The 22,872-nt window shown below is 46.2% G+C and overlaps 6 protein-coding genes across 8 annotated transcripts; 4 read left to right on the top strand and 2 right to left on the bottom strand.

Moving 5' to 3' along the window:
- Positions 1–226: 226 nt before the first annotated feature.
- Positions 227–3,164, top strand: LOC124484435 (P2Y purinoceptor 8-like). The gene is made up of 4 exons (XM_047045343.1): positions 227–255; positions 755–1,134; positions 1,285–1,573; positions 3,093–3,164. The coding sequence occupies exons 1-4, from the start codon at positions 235–237 to the stop codon at positions 3,162–3,164; spliced, it is 762 nt and encodes a 253-aa protein (XP_046901299.1). The 5' UTR covers positions 227–234.
- Positions 3,165–4,332: 1,168 nt separating this feature from the next.
- On the top strand, positions 4,333–7,331 carry paip2b (poly(A) binding protein interacting protein 2B). The gene is made up of 4 exons (XM_047044607.1): positions 4,333–4,482; positions 5,720–5,883; positions 6,023–6,196; positions 6,441–7,331. Exons 1-4 carry the CDS (start codon positions 4,476–4,478, stop codon positions 6,495–6,497), a joined length of 402 nt encoding a protein of 133 aa, XP_046900563.1. The 5' UTR covers positions 4,333–4,475; the 3' UTR covers positions 6,498–7,331.
- Positions 6,900–11,609, bottom strand: LOC124483978. Of its 2 annotated transcripts, XM_047044604.1 has the most exons (9): positions 11,522–11,603; positions 10,216–10,255; positions 9,992–10,102; positions 9,832–9,903; positions 9,342–9,699; positions 9,033–9,170; positions 8,752–8,860; positions 8,351–8,543; positions 6,900–7,968 (listed from the first exon to the last, which is right to left on the bottom strand). In XM_047044604.1, exons 2-9 carry the CDS (start codon positions 10,237–10,239, stop codon positions 7,906–7,908), a joined length of 1,068 nt encoding a protein of 355 aa, XP_046900560.1. In that variant the 5' UTR covers positions 10,240–10,255; positions 11,522–11,603; the 3' UTR covers positions 6,900–7,905. The 2 variants fall into 2 exon arrangements, with proteins under 2 accessions (XP_046900560.1, XP_046900561.1); XM_047044605.1 differs by lacking the exon at positions 10,216–10,255 and having other exon boundaries at positions 11,522–11,609.
- dok1a (docking protein 1a) lies at positions 10,711–13,935 on the top strand. Its single transcript, XM_047044603.1, has 5 exons — positions 10,711–10,932; positions 11,587–11,910; positions 12,079–12,151; positions 12,310–12,482; positions 12,631–13,935. Exons 1-5 carry the CDS (start codon positions 10,876–10,878, stop codon positions 13,519–13,521), a joined length of 1,518 nt encoding a protein of 505 aa, XP_046900559.1. The 5' UTR covers positions 10,711–10,875; the 3' UTR covers positions 13,522–13,935.
- A 105-nt stretch (positions 13,936–14,040) lies between these two features.
- Positions 14,041–19,156, top strand: sema4f (sema domain, immunoglobulin domain (Ig), transmembrane domain (TM) and short cytoplasmic domain, (semaphorin) 4F). Of its 2 annotated transcripts, XM_047044602.1 has the most exons (13): positions 14,041–14,412; positions 14,911–15,035; positions 15,258–15,317; positions 15,804–16,008; positions 16,183–16,296; positions 16,432–16,571; positions 17,034–17,218; positions 17,310–17,451; positions 17,569–17,770; positions 17,876–17,985; positions 18,055–18,206; positions 18,428–18,477; positions 18,607–19,156. In XM_047044602.1, exons 1-13 carry the CDS (start codon positions 14,334–14,336, stop codon positions 19,125–19,127), a joined length of 2,085 nt encoding a protein of 694 aa, XP_046900558.1. In that variant the 5' UTR covers positions 14,041–14,333; the 3' UTR covers positions 19,128–19,156. The 2 variants fall into 2 exon arrangements, with proteins under 2 accessions (XP_046900558.1, XP_046900557.1); XM_047044601.1 differs by having other exon boundaries at positions 17,876–18,206.
- A 749-nt stretch (positions 19,157–19,905) lies between these two features.
- saraf (store-operated calcium entry-associated regulatory factor) lies at positions 19,906–22,836 on the bottom strand. The gene is made up of 7 exons (XM_047044606.1): positions 22,624–22,836; positions 22,342–22,520; positions 21,939–22,084; positions 21,436–21,731; positions 20,833–21,019; positions 20,649–20,746; positions 19,906–20,542 (listed from the first exon to the last, which is right to left on the bottom strand). Exons 1-7 carry the CDS (start codon positions 22,688–22,690, stop codon positions 20,517–20,519), a joined length of 999 nt encoding a protein of 332 aa, XP_046900562.1. The 5' UTR covers positions 22,691–22,836; the 3' UTR covers positions 19,906–20,516.
- Between the last annotated feature and the right edge of the window lie 36 nt (positions 22,837–22,872).

The following is a 22,872-nucleotide window of genomic DNA, read 5'->3' as shown; positions in this document are numbered from 1 at the left end:
CTCACCCTCCTTCCTGTAAGGAGGAGGGAAAGATATAAAGCAAAGGGTTGACAGAGAGAAAAATAGAAACAGAGAGAGAGAGAGAGAGAGAGAGAGAGAGAGAGAGAGAGAGAGAGAGAGAGAGAGAGAGAGAGAGAGAGAGAGAGAGAGAGAGAGAGAGAGAGAGAGAGAGAGAGAGAGAGAGAGAGAGAGAGGGGGGGGGGAGGGTAAAAGATTGCCACACAGAGAGAATTGATGATTGACCAGAAGCCTCAGGTCTGTAATGATTTGGATGTGTATTTGAATGTTTCTTGTGTATTTTGTTATGTTTAAAGCCTTGTAAAGTCTGCTTAGTTCAAGAGAAGAAAGGGAAATAGCAAATGTTGGCATTGGAACAAAACTAGTAGTGGCAGATTTTTTTCATTTGGAGGGAGCATGTCTCTTGGCTATGATTGACAGCTTCCCCTTTCAACCCTGAGTTAAAGTTATAAACATTGGAATTTGCTGAAATGGAATCATTAAGCAAAAGTTATTTCACTTGACAGCACACAAGAATATACAGTTAACTATGTTTTTTTACTTAAAAAAATACATTTGTGTAAACTTTATTACATGTTTTATGTTTAATGTAAGCCTTCCCTTCTACAAGGATTGATCATGAGTCTTGTTTGTGTGTTCCTGGATGTCAGCGTTATTTTGGACAGTCTATTTAATGATCATACTTTACACTTTCCAAATGGGTTCCAACATGCCTTGCTCTGTTTGGCCCCCACAGGTTCAGGACTTAATGATGGAGAACACCACTCTTTCAGATATTTGCTTTCCCTGCGTGGATTCCATTGCCTCTGTTACTGGTTTGATCTTCAATTTCCTGTTGGCTGTGCCAGCCAATAGCTGGGTTCTGAGGCTCATGATGACATCAGCTGGCTTCCTGACAGACAAGATGGAGGTGTTTGAGTTCAAAATAGCTCTCAATGAACTGTTGTTCTGTCTGATCACACCAGTCTTCTTCATCGGCCCCTACCTCTTCAGAGATGTTTTAAGTAAATCCATTCTATTCTTAAGTTTCCCGATCATCATAACCAGACCCCTTTTCCAGTGCTGCATCTGCCTGGACCGCTACATGGCAGTGATCCACCCTGTGGTCTTCCTCAGGTACAAAGTCTGGTGAGGTGAAGCTGCATGTCTAGAACTTCTCAGTGCCATCGCTGCAAAGGTCGACAATATAAGTTGGTGGTTATACTAGTGAGAGCCTGAATTCATGACAAATGCTGATGCCGATGACATCTGTCCTCTCCTCCCCAGGGACAGAGCCCTGAGGTACAGGCTGGGCTGCTGTGTTGTGGTCTGGCTGGCGACCATGCAGATATCCATTGGCACTCTGTTTGTGTGTACCCTGAAGAACAATGTCTTCATTACTTTGTACACTACATTATTATGCACCATGTTCCTCCTCAATTCCTTCTTCTGTCTCTCAGTCCTCAGGGCTCTGAAGCGTCCCGGGCCAGGGGAGGGAGGCAGGGAGGGGGGGGTGTCCAATCAGATAAAGATGAGAGCTTTCCGGACGGTCATGATCATCCAAGCCACCATGGTGGTCAGCTATGTGCCTGTTATTGTTCTGAATTCTCTATTCAACCGTATTGCTGACACTGTACTTTGTGCATTACACCCCATTGCCTCAGGGATCTCTATGTGCTCTGGGTCTGTCCAAACCCTCCTTTACCTTCACAGAGCTGGAAAGCTACCCTCTTTCAGCTCCTTAAGGTTGACTCGACACTGAGTTGTTCTGATACAAGCTTTAAACGAATGAATAAATAAATAAATGAATAAATGTAAATGTAAACAAATATGATAGTCTTACTCTGTGCCGTATTTGCAATATTTTAAACATAAAGGATTTACAAATATTGCAAATAAAACAATTGCATTGTTTAGCATCTGGACATGTAATTTCGTTTTGAAATTTCGTCAAATCAATGTGATTATTCAGAGTTTGCACAAATAATGTGATTTAATAAAGATGCATAGTCTGCAATGGAGTACGCTGTTCATTCTGTGCTTCTGCTGTGTGCTTTTTCATAGTGATACGTTGTTGGTGTTGTTGATTGTTGACTGTTAGTGCAATCTGACATGATCATACCCGATCAGCCTAAAGATGATTGGATGAAAGGCTAACCCAACACGAACTACAACAGCGGCCGTACCTGTATGTAATTGGAGGGGTACGGCCATGGTGAATCCTTGACATTCCGTCTTCCAATTGCATGACTAACCTGGCCATCGTTATGTATGGAGGAGTGAAATATATAAAGAGAAGGGTTGACAGAGAGAAACACACAGAGAGGTTGAGAGAGAGATTAATCCATGGAGGGAAAGAGAAAAAGATTGACGGATGCCGCAGGTCTGACATTATCTGTATTTGGGTCTTTCATTTGTACATTGTTACATCAAAAGTCTTAAAATGTCCACTAATTTCACATTAGAAAAAGGGAAATTGTGAATTTGGGCTATCAAGCCTTTTTTTGTGGCAGATTTCTTGGATTAGGATGGAGCATTTCTCTTGGTAGTGGCTGACAGCTTCCCCCATCAACACTGAGTCAAAGGTAGAAACATGGAATTTGCTTGAATTGAATTATAACGCAATATGTCTTTGACTTATAAGTGAACAATGATATTCAGTGTATCTTGTGTTTTTCTTACTTCATATAAAAATCTTCAACACTTTCCATATCAGTTCCAACATGTCTTGCTCTGTTTGTCCCACATAGGTCCCTTACTTGCATCGTTCCCAAAAAGTCCCAATGATGGAGAACGCAACCTTATCAGAAACAGGTTTTCCCTGCAGTGATTCTACCCTCAGTGCTCCTGGTTTCATGATCAATTTCCTGTTGGCTGTGCCAGCCAATAGCTGGGTCCTGTGGCTGATAATTACATCAGCTGGCTTCCTGACAGACAAGATGGAGGTGTTTGAGTTTAACATGGCTCTGAATGAACTGCTATTCTGTCTGATCACACCCGAAATCTCCATCAGTATCTATCTCTTCAAACATGTCATGGATAAATACATGTTGTCTTTTACAATCCCAATCTTTGTGGTCAGACCCGTGTTCCAGACCTGCATCTGCCTGGAGGGCTACGTGGCAGTGGTCCACCCTGTGGTCTTCCTCAGGTACAGAGTCTGGTGAGGTGTAGCTGTATATCTAGAACGTCCTAGTTCCACCACTACAAGATCTAACAATAGAAGTTGATGGTTAGACTGAAGAAAGGGAGTCAGATGGCTGAGCGGTGAGGGAGTCGGGCTAGTAATCAGAAGGTTGCCGGAAGGTTGTGTCCTTGGGCAAGGCACTTCACCCTACTTGCCTCGGGGGGAGTGTCCCTGTACTTAATGTAAGTCGCTCTGGATAAGAGCGTCTGCTAAATGACTAAATATAAGAAAGCTTAAATGAATGATAAATGCTGCTCCCATGTGCTCTAATGCACCATTATGACTGTCTGTCCTCTTCTCCCCAGGGACAGAGCCCTGAGGTATAAGCTTGGCTGCAGTGTTGTGGTCTGGCTGGTGATCTTGCAGGTCTCCATCGGAACTTTGTTTGTGTGTGGCCTGAAGATCCCTGTCTTCATATCTCTCAATGTTGCCTTAATGTGCATATTGTTCCTCTTTAATTCCTTCTGCTGTCTGTCAGTCCTCATGGTTCTGAAGCGTCCAGGTCCAGGGGAGGGAGGCAGGGGGGGGGGGGGTGTCCAACCAGATAAAGATGAGAGCTTTCCGGACGGTCATGATCATCCAAGCCACCATGGCGGTCAGCTATGTACCTGTTACTGTTATGGGTTTTCTAATCAACTATGTCGGTGTGATTTTGTTTTGTCAAGCATACCCCTTTGTCAATGCAATCTCTATATGCTCTGGGTCAATGCACCCCCTCCTCTACCTTCATAGAGCTAAAAAACGACCCTCTTTCATAACTAGAGCTCCTGAAGGCTGACTCAACACTGAGGTGCCTTGAAACATGATTCAGAAATACTGGGGTTTTATTCTATCACCTCTTGCATCCTGCTACTCCAGAAATGTGAAGTCTGTAATTGAATACATAATGTTGTAAACAAAATGAATAAACAATGTTTGTCAATAGTTCTCAACTCAAATTATTTTCGGGCAGATACAAAATCCAGTGCAAAACTATTTCTATACTATAGCACACACTCATTTACTGTTCACATGGATGCAAAACTATGGATGTTTAAGGTAAAAAGTCGTCTTATGCATACAAATTAATTAATTAATTAAAGTTTACGAATTATATTACTGTATCTGTTAATTCAAGATCACTTGTGGCTTGCGGGATAAGGGTACATATGACGTAACGGAAGTCCACGTCTTGATGTAATGTGTAGCAAGAGCAACAAGAGCTTGACAGTAAATTAGTTGAAAGTCGACGATTTCTACGCCAAGCACTGGAGATAAAGCTATCAATTGCTGATAAAACGTAATTTCAACCATGCCAGGTGCGTTTCAATATCTTTGCTTAAGCGTCTGCCTACTTGCATCTCTATTCTGATCTGTAGTGTGGATAAAAGAAGCTAGCTAACGTTAGCAAGCTGCGCAACTCCTCCACTCATATGATGTTAGCTAGCTACTAGCACTAAGCTAGCTTGTCGAAACGGTCTAGGAATAAGGTGATCAATTATCTGCTCATTACCTGTGTAGATATCTCTAATGAATATTCCTTAGTAATCAGTTAGCTACAAGTGAGCTAATCTAGTTTTATCAGAAATTGTAAAATTACATAATCACTGCTAGTTGATTTGTACGGCACGGGTCCGTTCAGCATTAAGATTGATATAGAGCTACGGTAGCTAGCATAAGCCAACTTGCACGCTTGATAGTATCTGTTCGTAGTTGAGGTTTAGTCTACAGTATATTCTGGAAATAAATGGTAGTGACTATTTGATGTGTGAGAGCACAAACTACAGTAGTTAGCTTGGCGTTTAATTTGACCCCGCTGAAAACCCCACTGCACTAGCGTGTCGACTAGCAAATTAGCTAGTAGCTGTGTTAATGGTAGCTCTAGCTTTTTGGTATGTGCCACATATTAGTTTGTGACGATCTATAGCCTGTTTGTGTTAGCAAGCTACAGTCTTAAAATTGTACAACAAATAACTTCCATCGCCAACTTCGATGCCAAGTATGAAAACGTGTGTAGCTATTTGTATTGTATTATGCAATAGTTTGTTAATCCGCATAAGTTAGCTAACCGTTAGCTGCTAGCCACTGACAACGGCTGCTACCATGCTGCTTTCCTTGGCTGCAGTCTGTAACATTCCACGCAAGTAGGCCTCGCGTTAGTAAGCAATCTACTTAGCAATGTGTTTGTTTCATCATAATAATCACTCAACGCTAGTACTAACAAAACAGTCCGATAACTAGTACCTAGCCTGAAGATGGGATTTGTGTTAATGATTCCTAGGTTTGACTATAAATTCGCCATTTGTATGAATTTACAGCTAATTAGAATATCCAGCCAGCACTTTTTTTTCCTGTTTGCTGCACCTGGGTAAAAGTGCATGCACGTGCTATTTCCTTGACTTTGCTCTTGATGCCAGACAGTACATTAGCAGAATATAGCTATTAACTGCCAACCATTATCTGTACTTGTGTTATACAATTGATATTACACTCTCACATGAGTGCGTTGGTCTGACATTCTGACTGTGTGTGTGTGTCTGTCCCCATCCCTTACAGAGCCAGCGGAGATGACCAGTCCAGAGGTGGCAAAGACGCCCGGGGGCAGCAGTGGGGGGCCTGGGGGCAAGGAGGAAGGGGTGGCCAATGGCCTGAAGGAGGGGGACGCTAACCCCTTCGCTGAGTACATGTGGATGGAAAACGAGGAGGAGTACAACAGACAGGTGGGTTTAGTTGGGAAGATGACAGGTTGTTTTGAGAAGAAAATGGACTAAGGCGGGTTTGACTAGTTATTTCGCACTGCAATGAACTCGGAAGTAATGCCTGCCTGTGTGTGTGTGTCTGCGTGGGCGTCCCTCCAAGGTGGAAGAGGAACTTCTGGAGCAGGAGTTTCTTGATCGTTGTTTCCAGGAGATGCTGGAGGAGGAGGACCAGGATTGGTTCATCCCGTCACGTGACCTCAACCCCGGGGTCGCGCAGATCCAGCACCAGCTCAACGGTCTATCGGTCGCCGACAGCAACCCGGCAGATGTAGTGGTGAGTTTTCCCTTTGCCCCCACCCCCAGTTGTGGTCACTGCTGTCTAAAGAAGTGTTAAGGTGTAGTTTTCTCTTTCTCAATATAGTAGAATTAGAGCACCAATCATCCTTTTTGATATGAGTATTCCATGTTTCTATATTATATGTTGGTCTATTGGTTAGTGACACATGGTTCACTAACAAACATATACATACAAATTGGATATCTTACATCCTCCTCTTCCCTCTTTGTTTTCCCGACAGCGCAAGAGCAACTTGAACCCAGAAGCAAAGGAGTTTGTTCCCGGGATGAAATACTAGGGTCCCGCCACAAGGGGGCGCCTTCCTAAAGACTGTGTGGCTGCTGGCCCCCAGCAGCTGCCCCTACACCTGCCTGCTTTGAGGCTGGGTGGGGTAGATGGGGAGGGGCTGGGGGGAGGGGCGGTGGTTGGGGTAGGGGCGGGGCGGGGTGGGGTGGGTGTATACTCTTCAATAAGCTTTTTATTTCCGTTTTGTTCCCTTGTGGAGAACTGGGCAGGGAAGTGTGGGAGCAGGGGGTTGGAGGGGTGGGGAGGGGATACAGGGAATCATTCAGTGTAAAGTGTTCCTATTGGATACAGGCAGCAGACATTTAGGGTGGTTTAGAAGAGAGCTGAAGTTCAGTGTTTGATTATTTTTCCTCCTTGATTGAGGGGGGACACCATGCAGTGTGCGTCTCCATGGTGATGGTATTTGATTGTGGATAGAGATTTCGACCCTGATCAGTGTTTTGCCGTTTCCTCTTCCTCTCGTTTTTTGGTTTTGCCGGGTTTTTTTGTTAGTTTTTTTCCTCTGCGAGGCTGGTTTTATGGCGGGGAGTGTCAGGTGTGTGATAGAGAAAGTATTTGTTTGGCTCTGGGAGTGTGCGCGGGGTCGAGGCCTGATGACTGGCGGAAGGACCCTGGCATCTATCGGCAGAAGTTACGGCAGGCAGCTTGGAACCTGTGAGGGATTTCCGTCTAAACAATTCTGTTGTTTCTTCGTTTTTGTTTTTTAAAAACCTGCGTTGAAATCCTGTCAAAGTGTGCAACATGCATTATCAAAATGACGTCAAAAAAAGAGAATGAAGATGATGATGATGAAATAAAGATCTGGTACCTTATTGGTCACTCACTAGTTTGGCTTCCTCAGTTATTACATGTTAACATTATAATTTTACATGTCTTGTTTTTTATTAAACTTAATTTGATGTTGCTTTAATTCTGCTTTCCGTAAAGTAGAAGCCAAGATATCCTACTGGTTATGAATCTTTTGATCTTGTGTGCTTTGTGTACAAAATACTTGTTTCTTAATGGAAATGTTGTTTAATATACTTTCATGTTACAGGTCCCTGGATACTACATTGACAGGATGTTATGTGCTTGTGAAGGAATATTGCAGTTCCACCCACTCAACAAAGAAATTCCTCCATATGGGTGTGTTATTTATAGGTTTGGTTTTACTGGTCTGGCCCACAATTTGGGCTGTATGTGGATGCACTAAAAGGGGGTTGACCCCCCCCCCTGCTCTCAAACATTTTGTAAATATAGAAGGTTGACGTATGCAATTGATTTTATTTCCAAAATGTGTAAGCTTTGAAACCCAACCTCATTGAGATATGTGGTACTGTCGTGTATGTGTATTAAAATAGAACTAGCTGTGTTAGAGGGGTGTGAATGTTGGGAGGATGGTTTGAGGAACCAAATCACGCTCAGACCCTGTGGTGCTGGCTGTAGACCGGGCTTGTCTTGGGTCGGGACGGGCCTGACTCCTCCTGGGTCACAGGAGAGGCAAGAAAGGAGGGCAAAGTGAGGATCATAAAGTGTGGTGTTTCTTTCAACCTGTTTGTCGTCTAAAGTTGTGTCATTTAATAACTAGCTGTCTCAGACTAGATGTGTAGATTAGTACTGCTACCCTGCTGTTTACAGACTACCAACTAAAAGATTCCAATGGAGGTTTCACCTGTAGTCTCACTACACTAACGGAGTAATGTAAGCCACTGGCTCTAAAAGATTTGTATACTGCACTCATTTAATTTGGTACTGTCATTGTAAAAAAAGAGCTCTACAAACTAAATTTGACTTGTTGAGATGCTCATACAGGATCCAGACTAAGGAAAAAAAGACCCAGACGCCATAAAAGCCTGCTACTCTCACCCTGTAGTTGTATTGCCTCTGGTACTCTGAGCTGAGGTGTCTGCATATTTTCTCTGTGTTGAAGAGGGCTTGGGTCCCAGAGGGGTCCGGGGAGGCAGGGTGGGCCTTTAGCCCACTTGGGGGCTTTCTCTGGCTGGGCAGGTAGCGCCCGGGGCCCTGGTACCGGTCCGAGTACTCTGAACCCCACTGATGCCTAGATGGATGGATAAAGGAGGTGGATGGATGGATGTATGAGTGAGGGAAGGGGGTGGAGAGACTGCATGTGTGTGACAGCTCGGATGTGTGTGTGTGTAAATGGGGTAGTATGAGTGAGTGTGTTTACGGTTAAGGTGTATGTGTTGTGTGTAGCAATTAAGAGGGCCTTTAAGATGTGTGTGTGTGTTTGTGTGTGTGTTCTGTACCAGTTTACTGTAGCCTGGGGAGAAATACATCTGGCCCCACTGTGTTTCGGTGGGCACTCCACAGGGATGTAGCTCTGGCGGTAGGTTGTCACACCATCAAAAGGCATTCCTTCCAACACACACGCAGAAACACACCCTGTTCAGTCTCATTCACTGTTTCTGATGCCAGTGTGTTTACTAGCTTCACTACTGCACCTGCCAGTGGTGTTTACTTTAGTAGGCAGTAGTCATGTATCTATCACAGTGTGGATGACTCTTTCTCCCCCTAGTGGTGGACATACCCAGGTGCATAAGGTGCGACCGGTTGGCGAGACGTTTGTTGATCTGGCACTCGTGGCGGGTGGAGAGTGTTATTTTCTGCCGAAATAGTTCCAGCCTCAAACCCTCGTCCTGCAGAAAAGTGGGCTCTGCCTTGCTCTCTGGGAGAACACACACAATCGCACATATCCTTAAAGAAAGTATGAGATCTCAAAACATCAGAAACAGAGCTGATGGATGGTTTCAGTGTATAAACTGGGCTTGGCCATCCTGTATCCCTATGATATTGTTTCTATGAAATCGTATATAATCTCAGCTGCATACTCTCTCACCCTCTCCACTGCCTATGTGAGGCAGGTGCGTAGCAGACCCCTCTAGTCCCTCTTTGGTCCAGGCAGGATCCCCCAGCCCTGGGTCCACTGTAGCCTGGCTCCAGGCTTCCTTCTTGGGCTGCCCAAGGTGAGCAGGTCCCTGACCCTGGTTGAACCCCCGAGATACACACAGAGACACCTGCTTGTGTCCAGAGGGGTTTACAGCGGTTCTCCCTTCCCCAGGCTCAGAAGTTGGATGCTGGGGTGGGCCATGGGTCTGTTGGCCCCTCACTGGAGGGGGTGCTTGTGTCTCCATGTGGGTTTTTGTCCCCCTCTCTCTCACACTCTCCAGCATGGTGGACATTATGGTTCTTCCCTTCTGGAAAGTGAAGGAGACATGAAAGAAAGAAAGAGAAAATGGAGGAAGGGAGTATAGGGTTAGAGGTTTTGAGTCTGACAGGTATGTAAGACTTGACACGAGCAACAACATAGTGACGAGTCGGAAAATCACCTGGGGGTTCCGTGGTCTATTTCCTTGGCTCTGGAATCTCTGTCTGTTGTACTGAGTCCACATGTCTGCCATCTGACACACACACACACAACATGGTGAAAGAGCGATGTAGTTGACAGGGTAGCTGACAGAGACTTGTTTTGAGGGAATGTTTGCGTACCTTCTGGTGAGTGGTAAAGGAGGGTCCAGGCTGCAGTCTGAACAGGCCGAGAGGCCGTCCTTCTGGAGGGTAGATACTCAGCTTAGCCCCCCTGGCCTGGGACCCCAGGGCCTGAAGGTGGAGTGGGTAGACAGGTCCCAGAGGGCAAGAAGAGAAGAGGTGAGTGAATTAATCGTGATTTTAGGTCACGTGTTATCAATAGCTTTTGATAATTTGTACCCCACCTGGTTCTGCCTTGGAGAGTTCATTCAGTTGCTCTTGTTCCTTGTAAATTGACCATAAGTTTAGAACAACTCGGAGTCAAAACAAAGAAAGTGTCGGTAAATGTCTTAGGAGAAAGAAGCGGTTGTGTTATTAGGAACGCTGGAACAATTGCGCAACAATGAACTAAAAGAATGTTAACGATTTCACTAACGGTATTGTAGCTATGACGGCATGGCATTTGACAAGAACATTGACCCCAGTAAATGTCACATCATTCTATTCCTCATTATGTAACAGTTTTTATGATGCCTAATAAAATCTACTAAAGCATAATTCCCGTTTTAAAAAAATTACTGTCATTATATGATCGGGTGTTAATTTATCTTTAGATACAAATAACTGCAATGACATCACGAGGGTGTGTGAGGCAGGTGAGGCCGCCTCCGCGCGGTCCTATTTCACGTTACTCACTGGTGACACGTCGAAAGCCACTCCTCTTGTCATGGACGGATAATCGGGATTGTAGAAGCCCAAAGAAACAGATCAATAGCTCAAGGAGCCTAAAGAAACAGATCAATAGCTCAAGGAGCCTAAAGAAACAGATCATTAGCTCAAGGAATACTAGGGTAACTAAGTCCAGGGTCCAAACTACTGGGGTCAGTGTCATCTTGTCTGGGACTATGGATACCCATGTGAAAGCAGGCCAGATCTACCTTCAGCACCAGAAGCAAGGCAAGGTGAGGACAGACAAACGTATTCACTAGATTCTCATCAATCTATAAAAGTACTATTGGCCTGGTGGTTTCACTATTCAATGGCCAACTTTTCAGCTACTGCGTAATCTGCATTTTTTTTTATTTTTACGAGATACATATTTTTACAGGGACAACCACCTTTAATCTTCTAGATGATCATATATTTGTAACTAGTTGATGAAAGTATCATATAAAAGATTGATTTTTTACTTTGAGACACAGAAACACTTCATAGAAGGTTTGAGGTGTTATGTGTTGATGGTGGTGCCACAGTTTTCAGGAAACATTGCGCGTGTTCAGACAGAGCCGTGTTTTATCACAGCACATTCCTGCTTCTCGAACTACCGCGGGACACAGAGAACAGCGAGGGCAGGTTTTGAGCACACACACACAGACACGCGCACACACCTATGTTAGGCCTTAACTGTAGATTTCTAGGCTATGAGGAAGAGTTGTTTGAATGTTAAATGTTTACTTTTGCGTGTCCGCTGGGATGTCGCAATAGGCCTAATGTCGCAACAAGCCTACAGGGATCAAGGGATCACTAGTAAGAGAATGAGTGTTTACATACCTTCATTCTCACTTTTTGCCAAATATTCCCCTCCCCCTTCCTCTGTTATCTCTTATCTCCTGTAGAAGTGGAAGAAACTATGGCTGTCCCTCTACCCCTCCAGCGGCAGCGGTGTTGCCAGACTTGAGCTGCAGGATTTGGGTCTGAGTGAGCGCAGTGCTGGCTTTGGTCCAGGTGGGGCTGTGGGGGTCCGGAGGCACCAGGAGAAGAAGGTGATCCGCCTGGCAGAGTGTGTGAGTGTGCTCCGTCTGCCTCCCCACGCCGAGGCCTGCCCTGGGGACAACATGGCGGCCTTCTGCGTGGAGACGGATGAGAGAAGGCTGGTGATGGCGGCGGAAAAGGAAGAGTGTGTGGACTGGGTGGAGAAAGTGTGCGAAATCGCCTTCCAGGTAAACAAACAGGATCATTGGCTCTGCATGGTGATGCCTGTAATGATGTCACATTCAGTTGCCAGGAGCTGAATGAATTGTTTATGCAACTCCTCACCTTCTAAACCGATCACCCCATGTCTCTTCCCCCTCTCTCTCCCTTTTTCTCTTTGTCTCTCCACCCATCAGAAAGGAGGACCAGGGTCGTTAGCTCAGCAGCTCCGAATGGAGGAAAACCTCATCTATGTGTCCACGGAGGAAAGTGTGTAGAAACCCACCCTCACTTATTCCTCTTTATTAGTGTTACTGGAGTAGTATGCATTAGTGAGTTACATTCATACTATATAGTTATCTCTCTTTCTTCTCACCCTCCATCCCTCTTCCCCCCCCCCCTTCCTCCCTCATCCTCCCTTTTCACAGTGAGTGAGTTCTGGGTGAGTGTGCAGCAGACAGATGCAGCTACGCGGTGTGGCCTCCAGGGGGCTTACTGGCTGCATGTGGCAGGAGATGAGCTTGTCCTCAAGGATGCGGAGACCAGAAACTGCCTGCAGACCTGGCCCTATCGGCTGCTGAGACGTTATGGAAGAGACAAGGTAATTGGTGGGACTGTTTGTTGAACCTGTTTTACTGTTCTAGCTGATTTTCTCCTTGGGTTACTCTTCTTCTGCCTCAAAGGAAGTTCTCCTGTTCTTCTGTTGTAGAGGATGTTTTCCTGTTCTAACTGACGTTCTCCCGTTCCAGCTGACGTTCTCTATCGAGGCAGGTCGGCGTTGTGACTCGGGGCCCGGCACGTTTACCTTCGACACTCGGCAGGGTGATCAGATATTTTCTATGATTGAAAACGCTATAAGCGAGCAGAAGACAGCTGCTGTTGTCTCAGATGCACTCCTGCCCAGCGACACGATTGGCTCCAGGCGGCCTTGCTCACCTCTGCCCGAACTTCCTGTCAGTGCCATCATTTTAGAGGGGCACAACAAATCGGTGTCCTCAGCTTCTGTTGGCTTCGAGGAGTGTGTGTACTCTGAACCCGCGGATGTGATTAACTTAGTAAAGAACGTTAACCCTCAACCGGCTGAATTTAATGGCTCCGATGAGTGTGTCTATGCCCAACCAGCTGACTGTATCAAATCTAAAGGCCCCGCCCCCAACTCCCACATGCCCCTCCCACTCGCACTTTCACACCCCTCCCCTTCGGTGAGTCCCTGTGGCAACCCAACAGAGCCTGTGTATGTGGACCCTGTTAACTACATCCCCCTGACACCTCCTAAAATGGCTGCCCCAGCTCCCCCTTCTGCCTCCCCAATCCCCTTCTCCTCTTCCCAGCCCAGAGACCAGTCTGAACCGGTTTATGATGAGGTGTACCACAGAATTGGTCTGGTCCACACTAACCAGGATCCCCACCAGAACCAGGCACTGGAAAAGGACCAGGGCAAAGAGGCACCAGTCTACACCGAGGCTTCTATAGGGGAACATTTGAATTCCGCCCTAAGCTCTCTGCACCCTCAGGAGGAGCCAAAGGTCGACCCCTATGCCCACCTCTACGCCCACATCTGCAAAGTTAAAACGAACACCCCTTCCAAATCAGGGGATCAATCCCCTGAGGTAATCTATGAAAACCTGGGGATCATCTAAAACTAATAATGTCATCATGCTTGGCTATTTTATATATTGGTCGATACACATTTGTATTGTACGTGTATTTTGCTTTATATTATGTTTTTTTAAATATTTGTACTCGTTAGCTTTTTATTGTTGTCAGTATTAACCTCAGCTACCAAACTCACCCTAATCCAAATGACGATGTTCCCATTGCTGGTTTCTGGAGTTTAAGGAGCAATCTCAGATTATACAACCTGTTTACTACATCATATGAGATTCTTCATGTTTTTAACCAACCTGCCTCAAAAGATAAGGAAAAAACTAATGCTTATCTTGGCATATGGGCTGGAATTTGGAAACAATTTCAGGGTATGATGTTTTTGATTTGTGCTTGTGTGATACACTGTCACCCTCAATAAACTGTGGCAATAAACCGTTTTTTATTCAGTTCTGGAGGGCTTGTCACCTACACCTTGAGATTGTTTTTGAGGATTTGAATCAAGTCAGAAGAATCCGACCCGAAAACTGCTTTCTTGAAAACCACGCCCAGCCTAACCGTCACTAAACTAAAATCTTTCCTGGGTTTATGTTGTGACAGCCAGGGGTGGGCTCATTAAACAGACGCGTTCCTTTTTGTAGTTTTTTACCAACCAAATTAGATGTGATTGATTTGAATATTAAATATTGATCAATTCAACATGGATAATTAGCTGAACTTGGTTTCTGCAGTTTTCCGAACTAATAAGTTGTGAGTTCCACTGGCACATCACTTAACTCACGTCGCGCACCTGACACGCGCACTTCTTCCAGTGATCAACCGACGATCTAATTTACTAATTATCAACATGCACCGTTTCATTTATATTTCGGTCATAATTTGTATGTCATCTGCAGTTATTTGCCTGTCAGAGTCTCCGTCTGGAGGTAAGTGCTCCCAAAACCAGTTCTCAATATCTTATGTGTTCTTTTTGTGTGTGGTTCAGGCACTGCACAGTAGTGTAGCTAGCTAGCTATTCATTGACTACTAGTAGTACTATAAATGTTTTCTTCTCAAACCCAAAGGTTAAAATAATTATTTAGCTACTAGTAGGCCTAGTTTCTAAACAACAATCAACTTTCTTGGCGACTGCACAGCAGCTGTAATCGTTATATTCGTTAAACAATTCAATGAGGACTAGGTCAACCTTTAAAACAGGTGACTACGGTTTCACTTTTATTACTGTGGTCTTGGATGGAATGTCTGCGTTTTGTTAATCCAGCCTAACTCCAAACATTGGTGACCTTTTTTGTGAAGACAGTGCGATGGTAGAACAAACCAGTCCTAAGAGTGTCTAATGTGAAGCCAGACAAACTTGAAGTACTTCAAAGTCATTGATTAAAGTCATTGATTGATGGAACACATCCATTGATGTCCCTTTCCAGAGGTGATCGGGGTGTCCAACGCCAGCGTGCTCCTTCTGCACCCCCCCTCTAACAGCCTCTACCTGGGGGCCAGAGACTCCATCCTGGTTCTAGACCCGTCTAACCTCACTCATAAAGGGCCTGTGGTGAGACATCCGGGGTGTGGGTGTGGGTGTGGGTGTGGGTGTGGGTGTAAGTGAGAGAGTGCAACAATGATGCTGCAAAGCGTAAGCTTGTGTGCAGCTTCTCTTTTTGTGTGTGTCTGCGTGGTGATTATTTGTATGTGTGCTGAGACAGTCTGTCCATGGTCCTGTGTGTGTGTGTGTGTGTGATCCAGCTGTGGTCAGTATGTGCTCATGTTCTTCCAGATTGAATGGAAGGTGTCAGATAAGGACAAGCAGGACTGCATGAATAAAGGGAAATCAGAGGTGAGCACAGCGTCGACACAAAGCACACATATTTGGAGTGGCAGTTAGAACCGAAACTGTACTGTGCTGTAGCTAGTGGTACGTGCCAGTGGAGCGAGTGGTACGTGTCAGTGGAGCGAGTGGTACGTGTCAGTGGCTAGTGGTACATGCTAGCGCTACTGTAAATGTGTTCATTTGTCAACGGCATCACTTCCTTGTGTGTGTGTGGACGGAAGGTGACTGTGTAACGTTGTTTGATCTCATCACCCACTCAGATCTAGCTTAAAACTGCCAACTTCCTGTGGCTTTTCCTGTATTCTGACTGACACACACATCCGGGGTCTCTCACCTTGCCCCAACTGTTACTGAGTCATACTGAATGTACCTCAAACTCTGCAGAACTATCAAAGAAAATGTGTGTGAGAGAGAGAGAGAGAGAGAGATGTGCAATTTGTGCATATAAATTTAGTACTTGCTAAATGTTGCCTCAAATGTTTGGCTGTGCAGGATGAGTGTCATAACTACATTTGCCTGCTGGAGTCACTGGGGGACGGCAGCATCTACGTCTGCGGCTCGTACGCCTACAACCCACAATGTGCTTTTATAGTGGACTCCACACTGAGGAAGGGGGAAGGAGGAGACGTGGAGAAAGAGGGGAAAAAAGGGATTTGTCCCTACGAGCCAGGAAAACCTCACACTGCTGTGAAAGCAGGTAAGAAATTGAAGCAAATTTGTGGCATTGACCAACTTCACTTTGTACGAAAAGATCGTATTTACCCGTGCTGACCAATCAGTAGTATTAGTAGTGAGACACCTCTCATTTGAGTGTGTGTATATATGTCTATATGTGACACGCATCACTCAGACACAGTTGCTCTCTCTGTAGATGGTATCCTGTACTCGGCCTCCTCCACTAACTTCCGGGGAACAGAGTTTGATGTTGCCAGGGTTACAGGACCAGAGAAGAAGCAGTTGCGCATCCAGTCCACCTGGTTAACTGGTATGACAACTGTCAATACATTTTTACCAATGATTAAATCAAATAGAAATCTATAAAATAAAGTCCATTGTTTCTCCTATTTGTGGGTTCCATTGTATGTAATGATTAGTTGGTTGATTTATTGATTCTGTCCAGACCCAGAGTTTGTGAGTTCTGCTGTGCTGGGGGCGGAGCCAAAACAGAGAGACTACATTTATTGGTTCCTGATGGAGAATGCCAGAGAGTTCGACCTCTACTCCCCCGTCAGGGTGGCCAGGGTTGCACGAGTCTGCAAGGTTACTACTCCTCTCTCTGTCTTGCACATGCTCAGTCTGCAAGGTTACTACTCCTCTCTCTGTCCTGCACATGCTCAGTCTGCAAGGTTACTACTCCTCTCTCTGTCCTGCACATGCTCAGTCTGCAAGGTTACTACTCCTCTCTCTGTCCTGCACATGCTCAGTCTGCAAGGTTACTACTCCTCTCTCTGTCCTGCACATGCTCAGTCTGCAAGGTTACTACTCCTCTCTCTGTCCTGCAAATGCTCAGTCTCTCATTTCTCTCTCTCTCTCTCTCTCTCTCTCTCTCTCTCTCTCTCTCTCTCTCTCTCTCTCTCTCTCTCTCTCTCTCTCCCCCCTCCCTCCCTCCTTCTCTGCCTCCCTCCTTCTCTGCCTGCTAACCTGTTTGCTCTGTTTTCTGTCTGCATCTCCCTGTTTCTCTCAGTCCCTCCTGTCTCATCTCTCTCCTTCCCTGTCTCGCAGCATGATCTGGGGGGCTATAAGACCCTGCAGGGCCGCTGGACGACCTTCCTGAAGACGGGGCTGGTTTGTAAGGAGAAGGGGCCGGGGGGGAGACGCTATGACGTCCTCATACACCTGCAGCCCCTGGAGCACCAGGCGGGAGACCCCACCAGCACACACTTCTACGGCCTCTTCACTTCCCAGTGGTGAGGAGGGATGGAAGGTGGAGAGAATTGTGATCCAGTAGGAGCAGTGCTGTAAAATGGGAAACTTATAACTTTGTGTGTGTGTGTGTAGGGGAAGTGAGCTTGTGTCTGCAGTGTGCGTGTTCAGTGTGGCAGTGGTTGACGAGGTGATGGCGAACAGCCCGTTTAAGGACATGAAGACCTCCGGGAACACAGCAACTCCTACAGCTATCCCCTCCCCCCGTCCAGGACTGGTAAACACTCGCGTGAACACAGCAAGCCCCCACCCCCACAAGACAATGTACAAACAACCAAAATCCAGGTGTCGTCTCTCCTTACCTCTCGGTCTCCTCTCTACGTCCCCTCCACAGTGTATAGGCAGTGATTTGAGGTCACAGTACAACACCTCCCTTCAGATGCCAGACCAGGTTCTAACCTTCGCCAAGGAGCACCCCCAGCTGACCCGGCCCGTGGAGGCAGTGCCCCTGCTGGTCAGGAGGGGGGTCACATACACCAGACTGGCTGTTTGCAATGTGACCAGCACCCAGGCTGCTATCCTGTACCTGGGCACAGGTGGGCCGCCGAATCTCTGGAAAGCTTTTAGAGATATTGTTTGGAATGTCATGTAGTGTGTGTGTAGAGTTAGGAACATGTGAATCATTTCACTGTGTGTGTCAGACCAAGGAGAGCTCCACAGTGTGTCTGTAGTTGGTGGTACTGCCACTCTGCTACAGGAGATCCCTGTCACAACCTCAGTAGAGCCTGTCAACAACATCCTTGTGCACCAGGTAGGTCACGCACATCCACCGCTGCCTCCCTCTCTCCCCCTGTCCCTCACCCTGTGTGTGGTGTTCCAGGGTGGTGTGCTGGTGGGCAGTGCCTCCTCTCTGAGGGCGGTGCAGGTGGACGGCTGCAGAAGCTTCTCCAGCTGTGAGGTGTGTGCCGCGGCCAGGGGCCTGGACTGTGGCTGGAACTCCACCACCAGAGTCTGCATCACACAACCACCAGGGTCAGACCTCATCTATGTGTGTGTCATGTGTGCGTGTGTTTGCATGTGGCTGTGTGTGTCTTGTGTGTATGCATCTTACTGTGCGTGTCATGTGTGTCTGCAACAGAGTTTGTGTTTCCTCTATTCATCTTCCTCTGCCATTTTGACTCCTTTCTTTTGCACTACTAATTTAGTTTTCTTCATCTTTCATCATCTTTCTCTCTCTCCCATCTGCCCGTCAGTTTTCCAGAGGCTACTGGGAGCCCTCTGAATGTGTGTGGGAGAGGAGAGGGTGAGTTCCGCCACCATCAACTCTGATACACACGACACAGTCACACGCTTTCTTAAAACACAGTCTCTCTCACCTCCATGTGCCTGCACTCCCCTCCTCACATGTACCTTGTCCTACTGCCTCCACCAGATGCTGCCTGTGAGGTTCAGGAGCTACATGTGAGGCAAGGGGTTAGGCTCCTCCTCCCGTGCACCAGCCTCAGCCTATCCCCTTCTCCCCCCTGCACCTGGTCCCACCCCCCAGCCCGTCACACCCGCCTCCTTCCCTCCTCCCACCTAGAGGTCGTGGCCTCTCCCTCCAGCCAGGGGAGCTACTCCTGCCACTGCCCAGCCCGCGGTGCCACGTCCCTGGGCTCGTCCGCCTGCCCCACTGCCTCCTACAAGCTGATCCTGATCAGTGTGGAAGGCCGCAGTGAGGGTCTACACAGCCAGGCACCCGTAGGTGTGTATCTGATCTGTCTCCTCGTGGGGGCGCTGTGTGGAGCCCTGGTCGCAGTCGCTGTCCTCAAGTGGAGGGAGCGGTCCGCCTCCCAACACATCCTATTGGTGGAGAGGGACGGGAGGGGCACTGTGGAAACCGGGCAGGGTAGCCAGAATCCCATATGCTATGCAAATGATGTTGGGATGAAGGACACAGCACCGGGCCAATGAGAAGTAGAGGTTCTGTAAAGAGGCCGGGGAAACTGAGGATGCTTCTCCCTTTCTTTTGAGTTTTTTCTCCTTCTTTCGCTTTCGTCTTCTACAACAATTGGGTAGAAGTGTTATCACCTTGGTTTTCTACAGTACCCCTGTGGTAGAAGACTTTGGGGTAGATGAATTCATATTGCAAATATCTCAGGGAAGGTTGGTTTTGATAAAAATAACTATTTGGTAATTATATATTTTTTATTGGTGTATTTATTTTATATATATACAATATGTTTTCCAAATAAAGTTTAAATAAGCATCACCCCCTTAACACCCATTCAGCTTACCCTTTGTGCTCCTAAATGGATACAATATGCTTGTTTTTTTGTGTGCAAATGGTCCCCATCTGTAGATAATGATATATTATACAGCACAATTGTACAATGTTTTTTATGGCAAATTATTTTGCGGACCCCCTGGCTATGGTTTGCGGACCCCACTTTGAGAATCACTGCTCTACAGTAATCCCTGTGTTAGTAGACTGCTCTCCAGTAATCCCTCTGTTAGTAGACTGCTCTCCAGTAATCCCTGTGTTAGTAGACTGCTCTCCAGTAACCCCTGTCGTCGTAGACTGTTCTACAGTAACCCCTGTGGTAGTAGACTTTGTGGTAGATGTATTCATATTGCAAATATCTCATGGAAAGTTTTTTTTTTTTTTTAACTGTATTTTGTAATGATATTTTTTAATGGTGTATTTTTATATCTATTTAAAAAGTGTTTTCCAAATAAAGTACCCCCCAAAAAAGCATCACTTTTACTTTTAATAATCACCCACACACTTGATATAAAAACCCTTCCTACCACTTAACACCACCTATGCTGTTTCCTGCAACATAACATGCTCAATATGTGGTTAGGAAAATAAGCACAATAAAAAGCAAAAAAACATCCTGCTTCATTTAACAGATAAGACAGGGTAAACAGACTTGTGTCACTTCACAGCAAGCATTTAGTAAGTATGATCAGTGGGAAACTTAAACCAAACAAGCTGATCTGATCCTGGGCTAAGGTAGGGAGTCATAGTGAACAAGTTGAATCTTTTATATCTAACATGTTAGAACTCTCACTTTGGACATAGGAATCCTAACAAAACCTCTTTCATATAAGACATTTAACTGCTTGAAAAGAATAGTTATAGTTTTTCACTTTCATCATTACAATTGTATAATAGTTATATATTATATAATTATTATTATTCAGGACAGTGTTTATTTATTTTGACCCCAGCAGTAATTAACCAATGAAAATCAGCTGTTCGCCTTTTTTGGTCCTGACTAGACCCCTTCCTCTGTCCCATGTTCTGAGAGACGGCCACTTAAGGAACAGTTGTCATAGATACGACATCTTCATAATCTATCTCCTCTTTGTTCCTCCGAAACCTGAAACAGGAAATAGGAAGTATGTATAAGGAGACACCAGACAGTGTGTTTCGGTGGTTGTGAGTGATGTGCACTTGTTTCGGCTCAGAGAAAGATGTGTGTGTACCTGAGGCGGTGCGTGTTCCAGTACTGGCAGTGGGATTTGGGGAGGGTGGGGATCTGGGTGCACTGTAACTGGTGTTGAAATAACTGTTGGACTGGCGCCTGGGAACACACAGACATCCATTAACATACAGATCAAACTCTAAATAAATCATTAGACATCTAATTCTTGATAAAGCAATACTCACCTCTGGTTACCAAACATGTACCCAAGCAGTCCTCCAGCCCCCATGCCTGTCCAGAACCCACTTCCTGTTCCTGTTCCAGCTCGGCCCCTTGCATACTGTTGTCCATTGTAGTCGCTGCGGAAACCGTAACCTGGGTTGCCTCCATTGTAACCAGGGTAACCTGAGCCTGGGCAGCCGGAGGAGGAGCCTAGGAAGAGAACGAGGGGTGAGGTCATATACCTAATCACTGTCTGTGTGTGTGAGGTGTGTGTCTGTGAGATAACCTGTGTGTGAGTGTGTGTGTGTGAGAGTTAACCTGTGTGTGTGTGTGAGTTAACCTGTGTGTGTAAGTTAACCTGTGTGTGTGTGTGTGTAATTAACCTGTGTGTGTGTGTGTGTGTGTCTGTGAGATAACCTGTGTGTGTGTGTGTGTGTGTGTGTGTGTGTGTGTGTGAGAGCTAACCTATGTGTGTGTGAGTTAACCTGTGTGTGTAAGTTAACCTGTGTGTGTGTGTAATTAACCTGTGTGTGTGAGTTAACCTGTGTGTGTGTGTAATTAACCTGTGTGTGTGTGTAATTAACCTGTGTGTGTGAGTTAACCTGTGTGTGTGTGTGTGTATCTACCTGTGTAGTCTGGTCTGAAACCTGGTGGAGGGGGCTGTGTTCCATCTCCATGGTAACCCTGCTGGTCCGGGGCATGCGTGTTGGTGCTCCCGCTCAGGAATAGCTTGTAGACTCCGAACGCCAGTAGCAACAACACCACCACCCCAAAGATGCTGCCTGACTCCTCCCCTAGCGGCGACGCACTCTTCTGCTGCTGCTGACTGTTGCCGTGGTGATTGGAGGAGAAGCCGTTGAAGAAGGAGGAGGCATAGTCACCAAAGCCCCTGGAGCCTCCGGGGGAAGCCCCGTGCTTCCTCCTAGACCAAACAGCATCGTAACACTCACAGATCAGCTGGTGGGGCCCTACAGTAACTCCTATCTGCTGCTCGTACTGTAATGTGCTGAACACATACAGCCCCCCATCCGCACCCACTGACCACCCCGCTCAGTCAATACAATACAGTACCCCACACCCTCCACGGCACACACACACACACACACACACACCCACGCGTCAGACTGACCTGCCCTCCCCTGTGAGCTCCAGGGTGTACTCCAGACCACAGGAGCCCCTCAGGATGTAGGGGTCGTCAGGTTGACTGAAGCCCTCACAGCTCACCTCCACCTTCCCAAAGCGGTAGGCATTGTCCATATCGGTTTTACACTCCCACTGAAACGTGACCAAATTGAGCCGGTTACATGGGACACTTGTGGTCAAGGGAACATTGGGCTCATCATCCTTATGTAACAGCGTTCATCAGTATACTGAGTAGAATCAAGACATCTAGACACTTGACACCTCAAAACATCCAGCTGTATGTACGTAATATCATCGCCCATATAATGTAGGCTACGTTAGGTAATACCGTAAGCTGTATGAATCACTATAAATTTCTCTAAATGTTGGTTGTTGGTATTTTGATTAACCTGAACGTCCACTCCATCCCATCCTCTGTTTTGACACTGGACCACCTCCGGGACGAACGCGGTACATCCGGCGGAACCCCCAATGCACTGAAGTTGGGGTACGGGACTGGACCGCCGGGCTGACGTGTATCTGCCCTTGTATAGGGTCAGAGCTTGCACGTCTCGAAGCAACACACTCCCTGGTGAGAAACATACATATATATGTGCATAACACGCACTGGCTAATACGTATAGTAAAGCATAGAGAAGTCTTATAGCCAACAACAAATGCGGAAGACAAACCTTCATTCCAACACTTGACGTGAGCCACAAAGAGAAGCTGTAAAAGTATACAGCCAAATTTCTTCATTTTTTTGCAATAACTCCTTCAATTATTCCAGAATTAGTTCCATTAAATGTTGTTCAATAGTTATTCCTTAGTTCTAAACAGTGCAGGACAGATTTAGCTTCGCAGCTGACGAAATAACGACACAACTCCCTTTTCCGGGTTTTGCGTAATCTGTTTTGATGTGAGGAGCCAATCACGAACAA

The sequence above is a fragment of the Hypomesus transpacificus genome, chromosome 22 (genome assembly GCF_021917145.1).
Source record: "Hypomesus transpacificus isolate Combined female chromosome 22, fHypTra1, whole genome shotgun sequence".
NCBI lineage: Eukaryota > Metazoa > Chordata > Actinopteri > Osmeriformes > Osmeridae > Hypomesus > Hypomesus transpacificus.
The sequence above is the reverse complement of the archived record's forward strand: the minus strand, read 5'-3'. Positions and strand labels throughout refer to the sequence as shown.